This window comes from Phoenix dactylifera, unplaced genomic scaffold, assembly GCF_009389715.1.
Source record: "Phoenix dactylifera cultivar Barhee BC4 unplaced genomic scaffold, palm_55x_up_171113_PBpolish2nd_filt_p 000488F, whole genome shotgun sequence".
Lineage (NCBI taxonomy): Eukaryota > Viridiplantae > Streptophyta > Magnoliopsida > Arecales > Arecaceae > Phoenix > Phoenix dactylifera.
In genome coordinates this window covers 182,756-203,126 of record NW_024067908.1, presented here as the reverse complement: position 1 = coordinate 203,126, position 20,371 = coordinate 182,756, and the positions used below count along the sequence as shown (strand labels likewise).

At 38.1% G+C, this 20,371-nt stretch overlaps 1 protein-coding gene across 6 annotated transcripts in view; it reads left to right on the top strand.

Annotated features, from left to right (window-relative positions):
• LOC103717193 (ABC transporter C family member 13) overlaps positions 1-20,371 on the top strand; it is a 53,342-nt gene that overhangs the window by 26,784 nt on the left and 6,187 nt on the right. For 5 of the 6 annotated variants that reach the window (XM_008805482.3, XM_017845210.3, XM_008805484.4 and 2 more), the window contains 17 exons: positions 10,663-10,780; positions 10,864-10,980; positions 11,093-11,173; positions 11,269-11,541; positions 13,988-14,089; positions 14,170-14,237; positions 14,463-14,594; positions 14,679-14,826; positions 15,226-15,512; positions 15,658-15,805; positions 15,970-16,145; positions 16,224-16,335; positions 16,449-16,502; positions 17,360-17,482; positions 19,706-19,804; positions 19,983-20,075; positions 20,223-20,333. In XM_008805482.3, coding sequence (XP_008803704.2) covers positions 10,663-10,780; positions 10,864-10,980; positions 11,093-11,173; positions 11,269-11,541; positions 13,988-14,089; positions 14,170-14,237; positions 14,463-14,594; positions 14,679-14,826; positions 15,226-15,512; positions 15,658-15,805; positions 15,970-16,145; positions 16,224-16,335; positions 16,449-16,502; positions 17,360-17,482; positions 19,706-19,804; positions 19,983-20,075; positions 20,223-20,333 — 2,242 coding nt within the window. The remainder of the gene's footprint in view (positions 1-10,662; positions 10,781-10,863; positions 10,981-11,092; positions 11,174-11,268; positions 11,542-13,987; positions 14,090-14,169; positions 14,238-14,462; positions 14,595-14,678; positions 14,827-15,225; positions 15,513-15,657; positions 15,806-15,969; positions 16,146-16,223; positions 16,336-16,448; positions 16,503-17,359; positions 17,483-19,705; positions 19,805-19,982; positions 20,076-20,222; positions 20,334-20,371) is intronic. The other variant, XM_008805483.3, reaches the window with a different exon arrangement.

Genomic DNA, 20,371 nt, shown 5'->3' with positions numbered 1-20,371 from the left:
CGAGTACTTGACTGCACCCAGCATCCTTCCGATCCCTGAATTAGAAATTCAGATCATCCAGTGTCTAAGTACAGTGAGTTGCTTGCAAGTCACCGTGACAGTCTCAGGTCTAAGGGGTACTTATGCCCATACGTTTTGCGAGCTAACTCCCGACAGTGGAGTGCTACGCAGGTGAGTCACTGTTCAGTGATGATGTACTCCTACATCTCACCTGTATGCCATACAGTGTCTCCACACTTCTTGGTTTAAGAGGACAACCAACTAAATGACACACAACGACCTATACTTGACATAGCTATTGTCCAATTGACAGCTCATCATTTGGTCGCGAACTGGTTTAAGGACTAAATGATAAAACCTCTTTTATCCACTAAATTAGTCCTAAGGACTTTATCATAATACACAGGAGTTCTATTTGAAGATGTAACACTTGTGATGAATAGAAAATTGCCAGAATAAATTTTTATTCATTTTAATAAAATATATACATAATCCAATTTCTTACAATTAAAAATTGGCTTTGGGACACAATTTCCAACAACTCCCACTTGGACTAAAGCCAATTTGTACAGTATCTTATACCCATCTTTGATTTGTGATAATCGAACTCCTTTATAGAAATGGCTTTAGTGAATGGGTCAGCTAGGTTCTCCTTTCCATCGATCTTCTGAAGATTGACGTCACCTCGTTCCACGATCTCTCGTACAAGGTGGTAGCGACGCAGAATGTGCTTGGTCCTGTGGTGAGACTTTGGCTCCTTTGCTTGTGCAATGGCTCCAGTATTGTCACAATACAAAAGAACTGGACCGTTGATTGAGGGAGCAATACCAAGTTGATTTACAAATTTCTTGATCCAAACAGCTTCCTTTGCCGCATCTGATGCAGCAACATACTCTGCTTCGCATACGGAATCGGCTACTGAATGCTGCTTGGAATTTTTCCAGCAGACTGCTCCTCCATTCAGGATAAACACAAATCCTGACATACTTTTACTGTCATCATGGTCTGACTGAAAACTAGAGTCTGTAAACCCCACAAGTTTTAAGTCAGATTCTCCATAGATTAACCATTGGTCCTTAGTATTTCTTAAATACTTAAGGATGGTTTTCACCACCTTCCAATGGTTCTCACCCAAATCAGACTGATACCTACTCGCTACTGCTAGTGAGTAAGCAACATCCGGTCTTGTACATGTCATGGCGTACATGATAGAACCTATTGCAGAAGCATATGGGATTCTACTCATACGCTCTCTCTTCGGAAGTTGTCGGACAATCTTTCTTAGAGAGAAATTCTTTGGCCTATCGGAAGATAGCCCTTCTTGGAATTCTCCATGTTGAACCGCTTCAACATAGTGTCGATGTACGTGGATTGGGATAATCCAAGCAACCTCTTAGATCTATTTCTATAGATTTTCATCCCTAGGATGTAGGATGCTTCTCCCAGATCCTTCATGGAGAACTGTGATGACAGCCAGAGTTTCACATTTTGTAATGCAGGAATGTCATTCCCAATTAAGAGAATGTCATCCACATACAACACAAGAAATGTGATCACTGAACCGTTAACCCACTTGTAGACACAAGGTTCTTCTTCGTTCTTAACAAAGCCATATGTTTTGATAGTTTTATCGAAACGTATGTTCCAACTTCGAGAAGCTTGCTTAAGTCCATAAATGGACTTTTGTAGCTTGCATACTTTGGACTCGTCTATGGATGTGAAACCCTCAGGTTGTATCATATACACCTCTTCTTCCAGCTCTCCATTTAGAAAAGCTGTTTTCACATCCATTTGCCAGATTTCATAATCCATATATGCTGCTATAGCTAGCATAATCCGAATAGATTTTAGCATTGCCACAGGGGAAAAAGTCTAGTCATAATCGATACCATAACGTTGACGATACCCCTTGGCAACCAGACGGGCTTTATAGGTCTCCACCTTTCCGTCTGCGCCTCTTTCTTTTGAAGATCCATTTGCACCCTATGGGTTTTATCCCTTCGGGTGGATCAACTAGTGTCCATACACTATTGATTTCCATGGATTTCATTTCGGATCTCATGGCATTAAGCCATAACTCAGAGTCGGACCTTTGCATAGCATCCATATAGGTAATCGGATCCTCATTGTTCTCATCAAGCTCAATGGGATCTGCGTCTTGGACCAAGAAACCGTAGTATCTGTCCACTTGACGCGGTACTCTACCTGATCGCCTTAATGGTGCTTCTACATTGGGCTCCGGGTTTGATCTAATCGAATCCGGTTCTGTGGGTTCAGTAGTTTGTGTTAAATCTTCCATCTGCTGAGCTTCATTAAGTTCAACCTTAGAGGCAACAATTCCTTCACTAAGGAATTCTTTTTCCAAAAAGGTTGCCTTAAGTCCTACGAACACCTTTTGTTTATTAGGAAGGTAGAAGTAATAACCCCTAGTTTCCTTGGGGTACCCTACAAAATAACACTTATCGGATCTAGGACCAAGTTTGTCAGTTTGAGAACGTTTAACATAAGCCGGACATCCCCAAACCCTAAGGTATGAAAGTATCGGCTTACGCCTAGTCCATATCTCATATGGAGTCTTCTCAACAGACTTACTTGGAACCTTATTTAGTATTATACACGCAGACTCTAAAGCATAACCCCAAAAAGATACAGGCAGACTAGTAAACCCCATCATGGATCGAACCATGTCTAACAGAGTTCGATTCCTCCTTTCGGATACACCATTGTGCTGAGGTGTTCCTGGAGGGGTCCATTGTGAGAGAATCCCATTCTCCTCTAGATAAGTCAAGAAATCACCAGAAAGGTATTCTCCTCCTCGGTCTGACCGAAGGATCTTAATACTCTTTCCAGTCTGTTTTTCTACTTCATTACGAAATTGTTTGAACATTTCAAATGATTCCGACTTATGCTTCATCAGATAGACATACCCATACCTGGATAGGTCATCTGTGAAGGTTATGAAGTAGGCATAACCACCTTTGGCACTTACGTTCATAGGTCCACATACATCAGTATGTATGAGGCCAAGAACATCGCTGGCTCGTTCAGCCTTTCCAGAAAAAGGTGACTTGGTCATCTTACCCAGAAGACAGGATTCACAAGTTGGCAATGATTCACAATCATTGATTTCTAAAATGCCCTGTTGGGCTAACCTGTTTATCCTGTTTTTATTTATGTGACCTAACCGGCAATGCCACAAATAGGCTTCATTGACATTATCTAACTTAGGGCGTTTATTAGAGGTGTACATTACATTCACAAGCAGTGATAGAGTATAAATGTCATATTTCAATTGTCCACGAAAAATTTTAATACCATTCAAAATGATATCACAAAAATTTTCTTTTATTGATAAACAATAACCATTTTTGGCCAAAAGGCCTACAGAGATGACATTCATTAAAAATGTTGGACAATAATGACAATCATCTAATATGACTACTCTAGATTCAAAAACAAGCTGAATGACTCCTAAAGCTAGGACTGGAACTGATCTTCCATCTCCAACGTTCAGGAATCTCTCGTCATTCTTGAATCTTCTACTAACTTGAAGTCCCTGCAACGAATTGCAAATATTAATTGGACTTCCGGTATCCAATACCCAAGTGGTAGAATCATAAATTGAAAAATTACAAGGTGTTATCATATAATTACCTTGTGCAGCAACTGTTTGCTGCTTTTTCTTCTTAGGCCTGTTTGGATCAAGGGACGCTATGTAAGCCGGACAGTTCCGCTTCCAATGACCCATCTTCTTACAGAAGAAGCACTCTGCCTTGCTCTTATCGGCTTTACGCTTCTTAGTCTGGCTGGGCTTAGAGACCCCAGCACGAGCTTTCTACACCTTTTTCTTCTTTCCTTTCTTAAAGGAAGAAAGTCCTGCAGAAGTCCCACCTACCACATTCACCGACTCCTTTTTGAGTTGGTGATCCTTCTCATAGGTCTGCAGTAAACCTAGCAAACCATGATAGGATACTTCAGGTTTAGTCATTCTATAATGACTAAGGAAGGTCAGGTAGGACTTGGGAAGTGAATTCAAAATGACATCCTTGCCCAATTGCTCGTGCAAAGAAAAGCCAAGTTTACTTAGGCGATCGATTTGTTCGACCATGTACAATACATGATCGGTGACCGATGCCCCTTCCCTCATGCGGGCATTGAATATAGCGCAGGAGGTCTTATGTCGTTCAACATCATCAGGTGTGCCGAAAGACTCCTTCAACATTTGAAGGATTTCCACTGGCTGCGCTTCCTCGAATTTACGACTAAACTCGTCATTCATCGAGGCCCTCATGATGCAACGCACTGTAGTGCGATCGTTGAGCCACTTCTGATAAGCATCTCTGATTGCACGTGGTGCATTGGCTGCAGGTTCCTCAGGTGCAGGATCTGATATCACATACAGGATCCGCTCATGCTCTAATACTATTTTCATATTTCGATACCAGCTATCGAAGTTAGGTCCATTAAGCTTATCATTATCTAATAGTGTTCGGAGGGATAATGAGTTAGCCATATCTGAAAAATAAAGAAAAAACCCAACTAATCAGTATATGATTTATTTAATTCTAAAGACTTGGACTTTAGTCTAAAGTTTTTTCCCACTATTTTAATCGAATTAATAGCCTCTACCTTTAATTCGAGGAATTACTTTAATTCCCTAGTGGGTACTAGAATCCGCATAGACTGCATACGGGCCCAAGGAAGGCACGGCCAACCCATGTGCATCTAAGGGTAGGTACATTACCAATTATTTCTCTAAACAATTTCTAGCAATCAATTTTGCCCCAAGTGGTAATCAGTAGGCGGAGGCCTCCACTGAAAATCTTGGTTAGGTCCAACCATTAATGAACTAACTCGATGATACTACCTAATGTATGATCAGGCCCGAGGAAGGCTCGGCCAACCTAATCACAATTAGATAGCTCAAAAAGCTATCATATAATGAAGGATAATTTCAGTATTTAGAGGAACACCAGACGGAAGCGTCCTGCATGTTCAACTGTAATATTGGACCTATTATCATTCACCTTAATGGGAGGCTATGATCTAGTTATCTATATAACTTTATCATTTTAAGGACCTAATAATTTAGAGGATTTTAAATGATATGTAACCTGATCGATAATTCTAAATCCTCCCACTGATTTCACCAAATCATATAGAGAACTAGCTCTTATTGGTCTATTAGACACCTAAATCAGTCACACTGATTTCCTTAATGGCATGGGTGAGTGCCAAGTCTCAAGGTACCTTAATCAAAACTTGATCGACCAAATTGGCCAGGTAAGAGAGATCATGGGAGGGTTACGCCATTAACCTCTTTCCTAGACACCAACTATGTTGGCCAGGTAAGAGGTAGCCCCAATTAAAAACCATGATCAAATGCCGACTTACCTTAGACACCAATTGGTTTATCAAGTTGATTTAGGTTATCCTTGGAAACTCGGGCTCGACCACTGAGCCACAATCAGATCCAATTGAAATATTTGGATATGATAAACTACAACTATTGAGTTTGATCATTTTATAATCCTTGATTTAGTATAGTTCAACTATTGATTAGATTAAATCATGTTTCTTAAGTTAGTCCATTTCAATTTGATTTCATGATTAAGTCTAACCTAGTCAACTAATCTGATTGTGCTAACCCATGCCCCAAATCCGATGTTCAAATTTAAATTTTAATTCGAATTTCAAATTTTGAATTTTAAATCTTTATTTGAAATTCAAATTTGAAATTTTAAATTCAACATTTAATTCTTTATTAAATGCATTATGATCATGGATTCAAGGTGTCAATTTATTCCAAATATAAACAATTTATATTTAAATTTTGTGGTCATAATAAATTTAAAACTGAAATTTCATAAACATCAATTATGCATAATTTCACAAAAATAAACTATTTATTTTATGATGCAAATTAATCTCAATTTTGTGCTAGGACAACCTTTTCACTATAAGGGGTTAACCTTATAGCAGGACAACCTTATAATTCAGCACAAGATTGATATTTTATCAATAAATCTAGATCTAATCTAAATTTAAAAATTAAATCATGCATAATTCTAGATATTATAGGCCAATTCCATCGGCCAACCTGGCTCTGATACCAGTTGAAGGAAAAAATTTCCGAGTTGTCCGATAAAATCGAACGCCAGTTATGAAAAATCAGTTTTAATTTTTTTTATTTTATTTATAACAATTATAAATATTAAATTTAACTTTTATGTAAAATTACCTCAAGCCCGTAGCGGAAGTTGGTCGAGGTAATTTGAATCTGGATCTGGATCTAGATCCCTGAAGGTAGCTCTGCAAGGCCTGGATCTGCAAGCCCTCTACTTCGCACGCACGTCGAGCTTCGTAGGAAGGTTGGACGATATCTGTATTTTGCAAAACCACTTTTTGCAAAAAGGACCCTAGAAGAAACACTTTTCTTTTCTTCTCCTTCTTCTTCTTCCTTCTCTCCCGTTTCCAACCCGAGAGCTTCAATTTTGGACTGATCGCAGAGGAGAAGAGAGGAGACTAGAAAGCCGGATCTGAATGCTTGCCACTGGGAGAAGATTGAGAGAGAAGGACCACTTCTTCTCTCTTCCTCTTCTCCTTTAGAAAAATCCCACCGAAGCCGCCTCTGTCTGCGAAGTTTCTTCCCAAAATTTCAGGACAGATTCACACCTTTTTCTCTCTGATTCGTTCTATATTCAAGAGGAAAACGTTGGTCTATCTATAGGCCAACGCAGAGAGGATTTAAGAGGAGTAATGACTGTCTTTACGAATCCATACGTTATAAATTCATAACGTTCGTTTCAAAAACAAACGTGGGGAAAAAACAGTAAATCCATCCGATAACAGCCGGATTTCAAAAATCAAATTTAACCGGAATGTAGCCGGTTCAAAACCGGACATTCCGGTCCAGACGGCAGAGCGGCCGGAGGCCAGACGATAGCACGGTGTGGAGACGAAGCCGGGAGGAAGAAGGCTCTGTTTTCTCCTCCCAGGCTTTTCTCCATCGCGGTTCACAAAAAAATCCTTAAGGGTCCATGAGGGGGAGTGGTCCACGAGTCCATGGGAGTTTAAAAACAAGTCAGCCGTAACCATTTAAATGGGATTAGTCAAATAGGATATGGGTTAGCCCATTTTGAAATAAAGCAAGCCTATTTGGTTCTAAACCAAATTGACAGCCCATTTGAATGATTTTTGACCCGAAAAAATTCCACATGAGTCCGACTCATGAGAGATACAATTAGGTCCAGTTTCGGCTCGATCCAAGTCCGACTTAGATCAGAACAAATACGAAATTAAATCCCAATTAAATCATGATCGAGCCCAATTACACTAATTTAGACCCAATCAAATCCAATTTCAACAATTGAGTCCTAATCAAGTTCAATTATATTAATTAAAACTTGATTGACCCGAAATACAGACTTAATTAGTTGTTCATCCATGAAATTTAGCATGTACCTCATGTTCAGTGCTAGCTGAACATAGACAGAACCAAATTCCAAATGACCCTCAATTTAATTCTTAATTAAATTGGGTCAAGACCTTCCTACTTAGCTTGACTAATGTGCGTGACTCCGATAAGTTCGAACACTAAGCCGGTAGTACATGGACTACTCCATGCACTAATCGAGGTGACCATCTAGCAATGATACCCGACGTCCGGATAGGTCGAATATGCAAAGCAACATTCAAGAACCTAGACGTATGGTTGTTGCATAATTCATCCCTATGACCATCGATGCTCAAGATGACCTCAGAGTGGACTGTCGAGCTCTGGGTCCGGTCATCCATAGTGTATTTCAATTAATCAAATCAAGTGACCATCACTTGGTTTACCCTGGCCAAGGTTTTACTGAATTGAAATACAACGAGACATCAACTCCTATAATCTGGAGCGGTCAATCCCATCTTGACTCGTACACAGACTTCGCGAGTAATTGACTGCACCCAGCATCCTTCCGATCCCTGAATTAGAAATTCAGGTCATCCAGTGCCTAAGTACAGTGAGTTGCTTGCAAGTCACCGTGACAGTCTTAGGTCTAAGGGGTACTTATGCCCATACGTTTTGCGAGCTAACTCCCGACAGTGGAGTGCTACGCAGGTGAGTCACTGTTCAGTGATGATGTACTCCTACATCTCACCTGTATGCCATACAGTGTCTCCACACTTCTTGGTTTAAGAGGACAACCAACTAAATGACACACAACGACCTATACTTGACATAGCTATTGTCCAATTGACAGCTCATCATTTGGTCGCGAACTGGTTTAAGGACTAAATGATAAAACCTCTTTTATCCACTAAATTAGTCCTAAGGACTTCATCATAATACACAGGAGTTCTATTTGAAGATGTAACACTTGTGATGAATAGAAAATTGCCAGAATAAATTTTTATTCATTTTAATAAAATATATACATAATCCAATTTCTTACAATTAAAAATTGGCTTTGGGACACAATTCCCAACACCATGCACATCACGACTTAACTCTTGTAAGAAAATGGAATCCATGCATTGCATTCAGAAAATGAGATTCTCTGAAACCACTATATTCACTTTAGTTTTACCTATGTTTTTGCATAGGCAGTGTAAAAAGTTTTTGTTGCTTGTCATATCTCATCCATAATAGATAATGTTATAAATTTCTGGTATGAAAATAAAGTCCATTGACTTTGCAATGCCATTTTTTTATGTATCTTATCTTTCAACGATCATCTTGCAAACTATGAGTTACTGTCCAGTGTTGGATTGTGACCACCTAAACATCTAATATAATTTTAAAGTAAACAACACAGGATACCTCAACATATGACTTCTATCAGATATTGGAGACCTGGATAGAGTCACAATTTCAGATATTGGAGACCTGGATAAAAACTGCAATAGTACTATTCAGATAACAGTGACTATAACCATCTTTGTAAGTGTCACAATTTCATGGATCTTGAATGCATAGAGAAAAGAAATTATTGCAAGGCCTCTGTAGCTTAGTAGCAGGAATAATCTACATATGGTAACCTGCCTGTTTTGGAATTTTTCCAGAAGTTTGAACCTGCACCCACTTCCTAAGTTTCTTACTTCAAGTGTTTCTTTTTTGAAAAAATCTGCTTCTGCACGCCAGCACTCAAAGCCTATCCCACCTCCTGCACCTGCTCCTGATTTTGGCAGCTAAACTTTATACATACAGCCATTCTTGACATATAGTTTTTGTAATTCATCTATACTTTGCATATCCTTTTGTAAGAGAAGGGGGTGGAACTATATTTTGTATCTTCTGATACAATAGGTCTTGCTACTTGACAATGTTCCAAGTTAGATGGCAAGCCCCTTTGTTGCCAACTTCTGACTGGGTCATTATTCCAATTCTAGAGTTGACAGTTAATCTCAGTTTGAGAGCTGGTCGTTGAACTTAGGAAGGCTTTAGTGAATCATAATGTGATCAAATATACATAGAAAAAGGCTCCAGACCAAGGTATGTGTTACCGACCGAACCGACGCACCGGTGGAGACCGGTACCAGTTCGGTACCGATTGGAATCGGTACCGAATTGGTTCAGAAAAAAAAAGAAAAGGCGCGGACGCACGCACGTCCGTGTTTTGCCACAGAGTGGCATTAAAAGCCCATGCAGGCTGCTCCGCGTGGGCTCACTGCCCTGCGCGGAGAACCGCGCGCGCGAGGTTCCTTGCGCGTCGACACGCGGTTCGCACCACGTGGAGCGCGCGTGGGCGCGAGTCGGGGACGCGTTTCCCCACTCGCGCCCGCACCCCCGTGTGCGGGCGCTATTCCCTCGGCCTCTCTTTTTTTTCTTCTCTTTTTTCCCCTTCTCCTCTTCTTCCCGAGTCGTTCTCTTTTCTTCCCCTCTCCTCTCTTCTCTCGTTCCCCCCTTCTCCCGCAAGCAAGGGAGGTCTTCTTCCCCGCGAGGTGCTCGGGAGGAAGAAAGAGGCCTGGTAGTCTTCTTCCCCGCAGGAGAGGTCTTCTTCTCCCCTTCGATAGGTAGTCTTTACCACTCTCTTCTTTTTTCTCTTCTTCCTCTTCTTTCTTCCTCCTTTTTCCTCTTCTTCTTCCCCGCGAGTACCGGTGCAAACCGGTGCGGTTCACACCGGTACCGGGCTTGTACGGGTGCGAACCCCACCGATATCGGCTTGTACTGGTGCGAACTGCACCAGTTCGCACCGGTACGGGCAAGGAACCGTTCGGTTGGGGCCGGAACTGAATTCTATGGCTATACCATACCCGTGGCCGGCACCGGTATGGTACAGACTGAACCAGTCGATTCCGACCAGTTCACCAGACCTTGCTCCAGATTGAATTTTAAAGGTAAACTTCATGGTAGTGATTCCTCTACATTCATAAATTGTACTAACTTTTCAAAAATCTTGCATATAATAAGGCATCGTGTATTTTATTGAGAACCCGCAGCAGTATCTATGCCCATAAGTCAAGGGGATAGTGAGTTACATCAGCCTGCTATTTTCTATAATATAAAAATTCATATTTTGCAATATTTAAGCCTTCAGAATCAAAGAACTATAACAGTTAACATTTTTGATTTCTTTTTAAACCATTTATGTATGCTATCTTCGCTTAAAGCCTGCGATACCTCATTTTTTTCCTGCACATAATTCACATGCGACAACCTGAATACTAGAACAGGATCAGAGGTGCTGGAGAACTTATAACATATATCCGAACATTAAAAATGTATAGCTGGGAGCATCTATTCACCAAGCGTTTGATGGAAAGAAGAGCGATGGAAGTGCAACACCTCTCAGTATGTAGCACTTAGTTTCACCTAAAAGAAATTTATCATTGCTTTAGAATTTACATGCTGAAAATCAAAGCTACCATTTCTAGACAAGGAAATACTTGGATGCATGGTGTGTATTTTTCTGGGCAACAACACCGACACTTTTCTCTCTATTTACATTTGGCGTCTTCGCATTGATGGGTCACTCATTAAGTGCTGCTACGGTAACAAAATGACGCTTATTGTTCCATTTGTATGATATTTTATTTGTCAAAACACTTTGGACTTTAGTTGTAATTTGTGTATCAAAATGCCTCCAAATTTATCTTCTTGCAGGTTTTCACTTGTGTAGCCCTTTTCAACACATTGATCTCTCCTTTAAATTCTTTCCCTTGGGTGATCAATGGATTGATTGATGTAAGTTGTTCGTTTGTTATTTTCTATTTTATTATTATTATCATATTAGAGGTATGTTGTTCAAAATGCTCCATTTAATGTGAAATACATCACAGGCCATGATATCTTCCAGGCGATTGAGCAAATATTTGTCTTGTCCTGAGCATAATTCTGAATGTGAGCAGTCTTCTGGTGGACGACTAAACACATACGGTCCCTCACCTTGTCTCTTTGAAAGTGAGGTTGATGCTGGTGCTAATCCCAAAGCTATTGTTTTCCAAAATGCAAGTTGTGTTTGGTCTAGCAGCTATGAGGTGGGGAATAGTGTAATCTTGGATGGCATCTCACTGGACTTTCCAAAGGGCATCTTTGTTGCTATAATTGGAGAGGTGAGTGTATTAACTTTTTTTTTTGAAGGTTTTTGCTGAATTTGAAGAAGGAATTGGATTTCATTGACTACTACATCAGCACTTAATTATTCATAAGCTTGCTTTTGATGACTTCTGTAATTGTCTATGGAGAATCTTTGAACTACCTTGGCTTTAGGTCATATTTGTATGAATCGTAACAAGTTTCAAGTCAGGATGATCGCTTGTTAGGAAAAATAAATCTTAGAGATCTGCCAAGCTTGCTCAAGTGTCTTTTATAATGGTCTATGGGAGATGTTCAAATGACCTTGGTTTTAGGTCATAATTATATGAATGATAACAAGTTTCAGGTTGGAAGTATTACTAGTTAGAAAAATGAATCTTAAGGATGTGGACCAACTTTCTTTGAGCAAGATGAAAGCCATAAATGTTGTGTCTGTAAGGTTATTGTGTAATGGATTTGGAAAGAAACAAAAAAGATCTGGTAATTTCTTGCTAAATTGGCTGACTGTTGACTCTTCTATTAGGATTTATAGTATTGTATATTGTTCTTATGGACATTGATGTTAAAATATGGAGTTCCCTCTTGATCAAAAAGGCCCTAAATGATCTGGATGTAATCCTTGTATCGGCATTAGTTATATATTATCGATCATACAACCCCTTATATCATTAAATATCACCCAATCATTTTTAGCAACATATTAAACTTTATAAGTACAATTTCTATAAATTGTTTGATTATATGACTTATATAATTACGTAGTCCTTAAGCATATAAATTTAACAAGTTATTGCAGTTTTTAACTTCCAAAAGCAAAAGAAAGAGTATTGGACTTTGTGAAGTTAAAAGCAAATGACATGTTTAAACCCATGGTTGAAAATATTTTTCGTAGTATACTCAACCCCCAAAAAAGAATAATTCAATTGATATATAAGAGTTGCTATCAAATTTGGACCCATTCCATAAAATATAAGGGAGCTAATAACGATGTTAAGGATTTCATAAAATACTAAGAAAGATGTTAAAAGGATAGTAAGGCTAATAATTTATATGATAGGTTGGATTCAAAAGAAAGTGAGAATGGATTTTACAAAACAGCTAAAGATAGACAAAGGATCAGGGTCGGCGGAACCGTCCCGAATCGAGTGGTTCCGGCCGTTCCAAGCCATACCGGCGGGTCACGGGTACGCTTCCAGCAACGAAAACGAAATTCATTGCTGGAGTCAGAGAAGGAGAAGAAAAGAGAAAGCGAGTGAAGGAGGGAGGGAGAGGGAGAGGGAGAGGGCGGGATGGTGGCGGAGGGCTGATGGAGGCTGTGGCCGGTTTTTCTTTTTCAAACGAAACGGGGGTCTGACCGCGGCCTTAAAAATTTGCGATTTTTAAGTGAAGTCGGCAAATTGCGAAATTTTTAAAAATCGTAAATTTTTAAGGTCGCGGCTGGACCTGTGTTTCATTCGAACAGAAAAACGGGTCGCGGCCTCGCCTCCGCCGGCGTCCGCCACCCTCCACCGTCCTCTCTCCCTCTCTCCCCCTTCTCTCTCTCTTTTTCTCTCTTCTACGATCTGTGTGCCCTCTTCTCCGTCGATACAGGCCTGGCATGGCCCGTACCGACTCGTGCCGCCGGAGAACCGGTACGGTGCCCGGTATCGGTTCCACCGACCTTGCAAAGGACAAACTAATGATGTTGATCAAGTTAAATGTATTTAAAGTGAGGAAAATAAGATATTAGTTAAAGATGAGGAAATTAAATAGAGATGGAGACATTATTTTGAAAAATTGTTAAATAAGGATTTTATGGAAGAGATCTTTATTAAAAAAGTACAATTAGGGAGAAGTCAAGGTTTTATTTGTACAATTAATAAAAGCAAATTGGAGATAGCTTTGAGAAGAATGCAAAAAATTAAAGGCATCAGGGCCAGATGAAATACTTATTGAGATTTGAAAAATTATAGGAGATATTGGCTTAAATCGGCTTACTAATCTATTTAATGAAACCATGAAAACTAAGAAAATGCTAGATGATTAGAGAAATATTGTTGGATTGGTCTATAAAGGTAATGTACAAAATTGTTCTAATTATTGGAAAATTAAGCTTATGGGTCATTGTGAACAAAAAGAACCGTTTCAAATAATCAATTTGGATTTTGCTTGAAAGATCTATAGTGGTGGGGCTAGCTTTGTACTGAGACAATTGGTAGAAAAATATAGAGAAAAGGGAAAAATCTATATATGGTGTTTATTGATTTAGAGAAAGTTTATGATAAAGGTGCCAAGAAGAGTGATCTCATGGGCTTTAAGAAGGAAGGGTGTCTAGCAAGTATTATAAGAAACTAAATGAGTTGCATGCATATATATTATATTGAATCTAATTTATTAGCCATGAATTTACATTATGTTTGTGGTCTCAGTATTTTGTTTATTATTTTTGCCTTGTACACTTGGTTGTTGGTTGTCTGTTTTCAGGTTGGTTCTGGCAAGTCATCCTTGTTAAATTCTATTCTGGGAGAGATGCATCTTATTCGTGGTGTTATACAAGCCTGTGGGTCAATAGCATATGTGCCACAGGTTATCCTTGCATTTCTAGTTCAAATGAAACTATAATCATAGTAGAAAATTTTTATGATTGTTGTTACGGGTCAATGTAGGTTCCTTGGATCCAGTCTGGTTCAGTTCGTGACAATATTTTGTTTGGAAAGGAGTATGATGCTAGAAGGTGGACTTTAGTATATGTAACATTTTACTCCTTTTTATCAGAAATTGCCTTCATTAAATGTTTATTTTTGTTTTCATTTCAAGCAAGCCTTGCTTTAATATTTTTATAGAGGTTGAAATCTTGTTCTGTTGTAAGTTAATTCTACCGTAGTTCTACAAAATGCCTGGCAGAAATGTTTTTCTGTTGCACTTCCTGATTGATATTTGGAATTTTATTTTAAAACAGGTACAGAGAAGTATTACAGGCATGTGCACTTGACATTGACATTTCACTGATGATTGGAGGTGATCTAGCATATATTGGAGAGAAAGGAGTCAACTTATCTGGTGGGCAGAGAGCCCGTCTCGCATTGGCAAGGTGAAGTCTCATTTATGCAGAAATTGTCATTATGAGGTTTAGACCACTGTCTGTTAACCTTAAAACTACCTTAAAACATTGCAGGGCTGTCTGTTGTGACTCTGACATATACTTGCTTGACGATATACTTAGCGCAGTTGATTCGCAGGTTGCTTGCTGGATTTTACAGAGAACTATACTGGGTCCTTTAATGAATCAAAAAACACGGGTACTATGTACCCATAATGTTCAGGTTTGCTTTTAGGAGATCCTTCACCATTATTTTGCTTGATGTAATAAGTTATATGTTAAGTTTTATTGTAATGGTCAAATGAATAAAAAATTAATGTTTTTTTTTAATAATGTCGTGCATTCCTGATAATTTCATGGACAATAAAGTTGCCGCTTTGCTCGTTTCACTTTTTCTTATCAGTGCTGACATAATATCATCACGACATATGTCAGTACATGTACCAACTAGTTTTACTTTTTATATGGTTACAATTTGTTTTACTTGGATACTCCATCTATACATATAGTTATTAAAGAGTTGTAATAATATTAATAGTCTCCTGAAGATGGTCGATAACATTAAATTTTTCTGCTATGAAACAGATGAAGGAAAAAATTACTTTTTTCTGTCTTTATACAGGCAATTTCTTCTGCAGATATGATTGTGATCATGGATAGAGGACATGTAAAGTGGGCTGGAATGTCAGCCAATTTCTTAGTGTCACCATATTTGGCAACTTATGTACCAAATAATTCAAAGTTCCCATCATCTCAATTGTTAGGAAAAGAAAGCATGATATGTGCTTCTGATGAATTGAGGTCTAATGTTCTGCTAGAGAGTGGTTTCGTAGCAACTTCTGAGGAAGCACAAGAGACTGCTGAAACAGAGTTTAGAAAAGAGGGAAGAGTTGAACTTAGTGTTTATAAGTGAGTGATTATTTCATTAAAGTTTGTGCCAGTTTAAACCAAAATATCTAAATTGTTATATATTATTATGCCAGTGAAATTTATTGGTTTGTTCTCTCAACTTTTTCCTTGTATGACTGAAAAGTCATTGTCTTCACTTCAACAGGAGTTATGCTACCTTTGCCAGCTGGCCTGTTGTTTTTGTCATATGTGTTTCAGCATTTTTTATGCAAGCATCTCGCAATGGAAATGATCTCTGGCTATCACACTGGGTTGATAATACCACTGGAACTGAGAACACAAGATTTTATCTGGTAAGGTTTGCATCTTTTCATTCATCCAACTTGCTATCAAGAGCTGGTTATGCCATCTATGAAAATGTTGTAATAATATGTTGTTTATATGTTGAAAATCTACTTGATGGAAGGAACACATATTCTTACATAGCATAGTAGTTGAGTTTTGATTGTTTCTATAGGTTATTCTCTCCATCTTTGGCTTGGTGAATTCCCTTTTCACTTTAGCAAGGGCATTCTCATTTTCATACGGTGGTCTACGTGCTGCAGTTCAGGTGCATACCAAGCTTCTGAATAAGCTTGTCGATGCACCTGTACATTTTTTTGATCAGAATCCTAGTGGGCGAATACTCAACAGGTTATGATTAGTATGGTTTTTTAAAAGCTTCTTGCTGTTCAAAAATTCCTACTCAACAAATTCTATTATTCTATGCAGATTGTCCTCAGATTTGTACACACTTGATGATTCTCTTCCTTTTATTCTCAACATCCTCCTAGCCAATTTCTATAGTCTATTGGGCATTGTGGTGGTTTTGTCCTATGTGCAGGTAACATAACTCTTTGTTATATAGATACAACATCAAATTTGATATTATTCTCCATTACCAAAAATTTTGCATCAAATTAACTCTGCTTGTCATCCTTACATAACATTGTGCAGATAATTTTCTTGCTTTTGTTGTTTCCATTGTGGTATGTTTACAGAAAATTGCAGGTACTTATCCTCCCACGTTTTTCTTCTGATTGTCATAAGCTATTTCATTTCCTAGTTTCTATAAGATAGTGTCAAACTGATAAAGGCCTATATTTTGGGATATATATATATATATATATATATATATATATATATATATATATATATATATATATATATATCAGATCTAAATAATATTTTATTAACGTCCAACCCAAAGGCTTAAGTTAGCAGGTGGAGAGGCCTATGAGTATTTTATGCCATCAAAGGTACTTTGCCTATCCAATCTGGGACTATTCCCATTCTCCAACATGACTAACACCCCCTCTCATGTGTTGAGTTTGGAAGGATGGACATGTGGATTCGTAAGTGGGAGCATGGAGATGTTGGTAGACAAGGAAGACAGTTGGACAGTTGGCCACTTGGCCCTCATACCATATTAAATTATTTGACCAAAGGCTTAAGCTAGTAGGTTAATACCAACAAAGGTCCTTTACCTATTCGATGTGGGACTATTGCTATTCCCCAACAATTTGTACCTTCTATTTATTTTTTAAGGTCAATTAACGTTATGGCAAGCTTTCAAATGCCGATATCCTCTAAAGAACAGACCCTCCTCCTAAAATGTAATTTACTATTGCAATGGAAATAACAGGGTCCAGCCTAACTGGTTTTTATCAGAATGAAATATTGGACTGTTGTTTGCCATTTTAATGTTAAGTAATGGACATTAATGACAAAATAATTTGTTTTTTGCAAAATGATATATTATTTTTTGAACTTGTTTCAAGTTTTGGACTTGAAAAAGGAAAAATATTCACTGTATGTAGTCATATAAAGAGCTGAGGGATAGTTTAATTGTCATGATTGTTGTACAGTTCTACTATAGGTCCACGTCACGTGAACTGAGGCGGCTTGATAGTGTTTCTCGCTCACCTATCTATTCATGTTTCACGGAAACATTGGATGGCTCATCAACTATAAGGGCGTTCAGAAAAGAGGTAAAATATGGTATCCTAGTTTCGTTCGGGCAACCTCATTATCAAATTTAGTCATTTTATTATTTATTATCTATTGTTACTCTCTATTAGGCATATCTTATTGCAGTATGTTGCTAAATCATGTGATTTTGGTTGATGTTTTTTTTTTTTTAAGAAAAATGGTCATTAGAACCCCTATCTAAGACAATCCCTCAGGGTGGCTGAGATATCCATATACGTTAGTTGAGTTACATGAACCGATAATAAGATTTTGAAGACCAATCCATATTTATGCCTTGGCACTGTCCCTAGTTGGGAAGTCAGTCAGCTACATCACATAAAAAAGAAAAAGACCAATTAATTCCATTAACTTCTCTACATATATTCTCTATCTTGACTTCTTCAAAAGCTACAAAAGTATCAAAATGTCCTCTATGATAAGTCGTATCATCCAAGGGATTTGGTCACCTTGATGCAGTATAGAAAGAAGGGTGAGCAAATCTGTTATGGTTCTGAATCTTTGTATCCCTGTACAATGGCAATTTGCATGGCCTCCCTGATTGCCCAAGACTCTGCAAATAGAGGACCATGTTCAGACACTGATTCATGTTTTATGACATTATCAACAATCCTAAAACCTGTCACAAGAAATATTGTGCAATGCATTCACAATAGTTACTCTAGTATAGATGAGATGGTTACGTTGCTATTAAAAATTATCTACAAGCCTCTAATGAAACTTAAAATAATTTAATATAGATGGGATGATTACATTGGCGGTTAAGGCAAAAAGAGAATGCTGTAGAAGACTATCTAAATGGAGGAGTGGAGGCACATATGAAGGCTATGAGCCTATGAGGTGGCTAAGAAGGAATTAAGAAAGTGGTACGAGAAGGTAGGTTCAAGATGCATGAAGAGTTATATAAGTTAGAAACTAAATTTGGGGGAAAAGATTCCTATAAGATTGCAAGACTAAGAGAAAGGAAAACTAGAGACTTGACTCAGGTTAAATGCATCAAAGATGAGGAGCAAAGAGTTTTCGTAAAGGAAGGTGGACCAAAGAAAGATGGAGAGGTTATTTTGATAAGCTATGTAATGGAAGTTAAGACAATTTAGGATACCTTACTAGTTCCATTGAGGATAGAAATGTTAAGTTATATGTAGAATTAGAGTATCTGAGGTAAATGAGGCATGAAATGGATGAAAATAAGAAAAATGGCTGGATCTGATGGAATCCATATTCAAGTTTGGAAGTGTTTAGTGATGTGGGACTAACTTTGTTGACAAATTTATTTGATAAAATTTTAGAGAATGATAAGATACCTGGTGAATGGAGGAAGAGCATTATAATCAATGTATAAGAAAAAAGGTGATATTAAAAATTATCTACAAGCATCTAATGAAACTTAAAAATTTTTTAGGCCTAATTTTCTTTTGAACATTCTTGAATCTGCATGTACTTTTTAGGGAAAAATTGAATCCCTAGTAACACACCCAATATTTATGTTGGCACCAGCAGGGTCTATATTGGCAAATATCTAAATATTAGTTATATATGACATGTACATATTTTAACAGTTGCATGTATTTGTGATGAGCTGTGCAGATATCATATTATATTAATAGTGGTCAAGTAAATGAATTTGTTCATCTTTTACCACGGTTATGATATTTAAGCACCATCCAAGCATTACTATATCCAGGCATTACCTCCCACACTGTAAAGAGAACATGAAAGTAGCCTAGCAAATTCATCACATAATCATGTCCTCTTATAATGGGTGAGAGTTCCTAGAACTTACAGTTTTGATTTCAAATGGTGTGAGTTCTCAATAGCTATAAGCAAGGTTCGCCGTACCAATACCGGACCCCGTATCGGTGCCACACTAGCATAGTGTTGGTACGGTACGATACGGTAGGAATTTTTTTGGCATACCAAGGGTCAGTACGCAGCCCGTACCGGTATCAAATTGGTACAGTATTGTATGTCCGGTACCGTCTGGTATGGTACGGCATACCATGGCTATAAGTAATATCAAGCATGTGAAGAGTTTAATTATGCAAATTTAGGATGGCATGAATGATAGATATCTTTCTTGTGAAGTCGATTTGAAGGCCTGCAGCTTGCTTTAGCATAATTTTTAATACTTCCAATAATTTCGTTTTGACTTCCAAATTTTAATAAAACTTTCAGAACTTCTATTTTGAGACATAAATTTTTCACCTAATGAGGTAAATGGACAGGAATTTTTCCTGGCTAGATTCATGGAGCATATCACATTGTATCAGCAAACTTCCTATTCCGAACTAACAGCAAGTTTGTGGCTCTCTCTGCGACTCCAAGTATGGTTCTTTCTTTTTTATTATTTTTAGCAGTACATATTCATTCTGTACTATTGAACTCCCTTGCATATAATCAGCCACTTGAAGCAGCTGGTTGTATAGGATATTTAGCTTTCGTCACTAATAGTGGTTGTTTTCAAGAGTCATATTTGTTGCAATGACCAGAGAAATGTTTTAGTTGCTGGCAGCATTTGTTATTTTATTCATTGCCGTGATGGCTGTTGTTGGCTGCCGTGGCAATTTTCCACTTAGCTTTGGTACACCTGGACTGGTAAGTTTTCCCATGAAACATATTCTTGACTGTTAAAAGCCACATTCTTTAGGTCTTAATTTCAGCAAATGAGCAAAGTCGATATTTGTAGAGGTCATCTCAAACTTATGCCTGTCTAAAACTTAGGGATAGTTTGATTGACTGCAGGTAGGCTTGGCCCTGTCTTATGCAGCGCCAGTTGTCTCATTGTTGAGCAGTTTTCTTACTAGTTTCACAGAGACAGAGAAGGAAATGGTTTCTGTTGAGAGAGTGGTTGAGGTGAATTGATAATCTTTATATGGTTCATTCAAATGTTG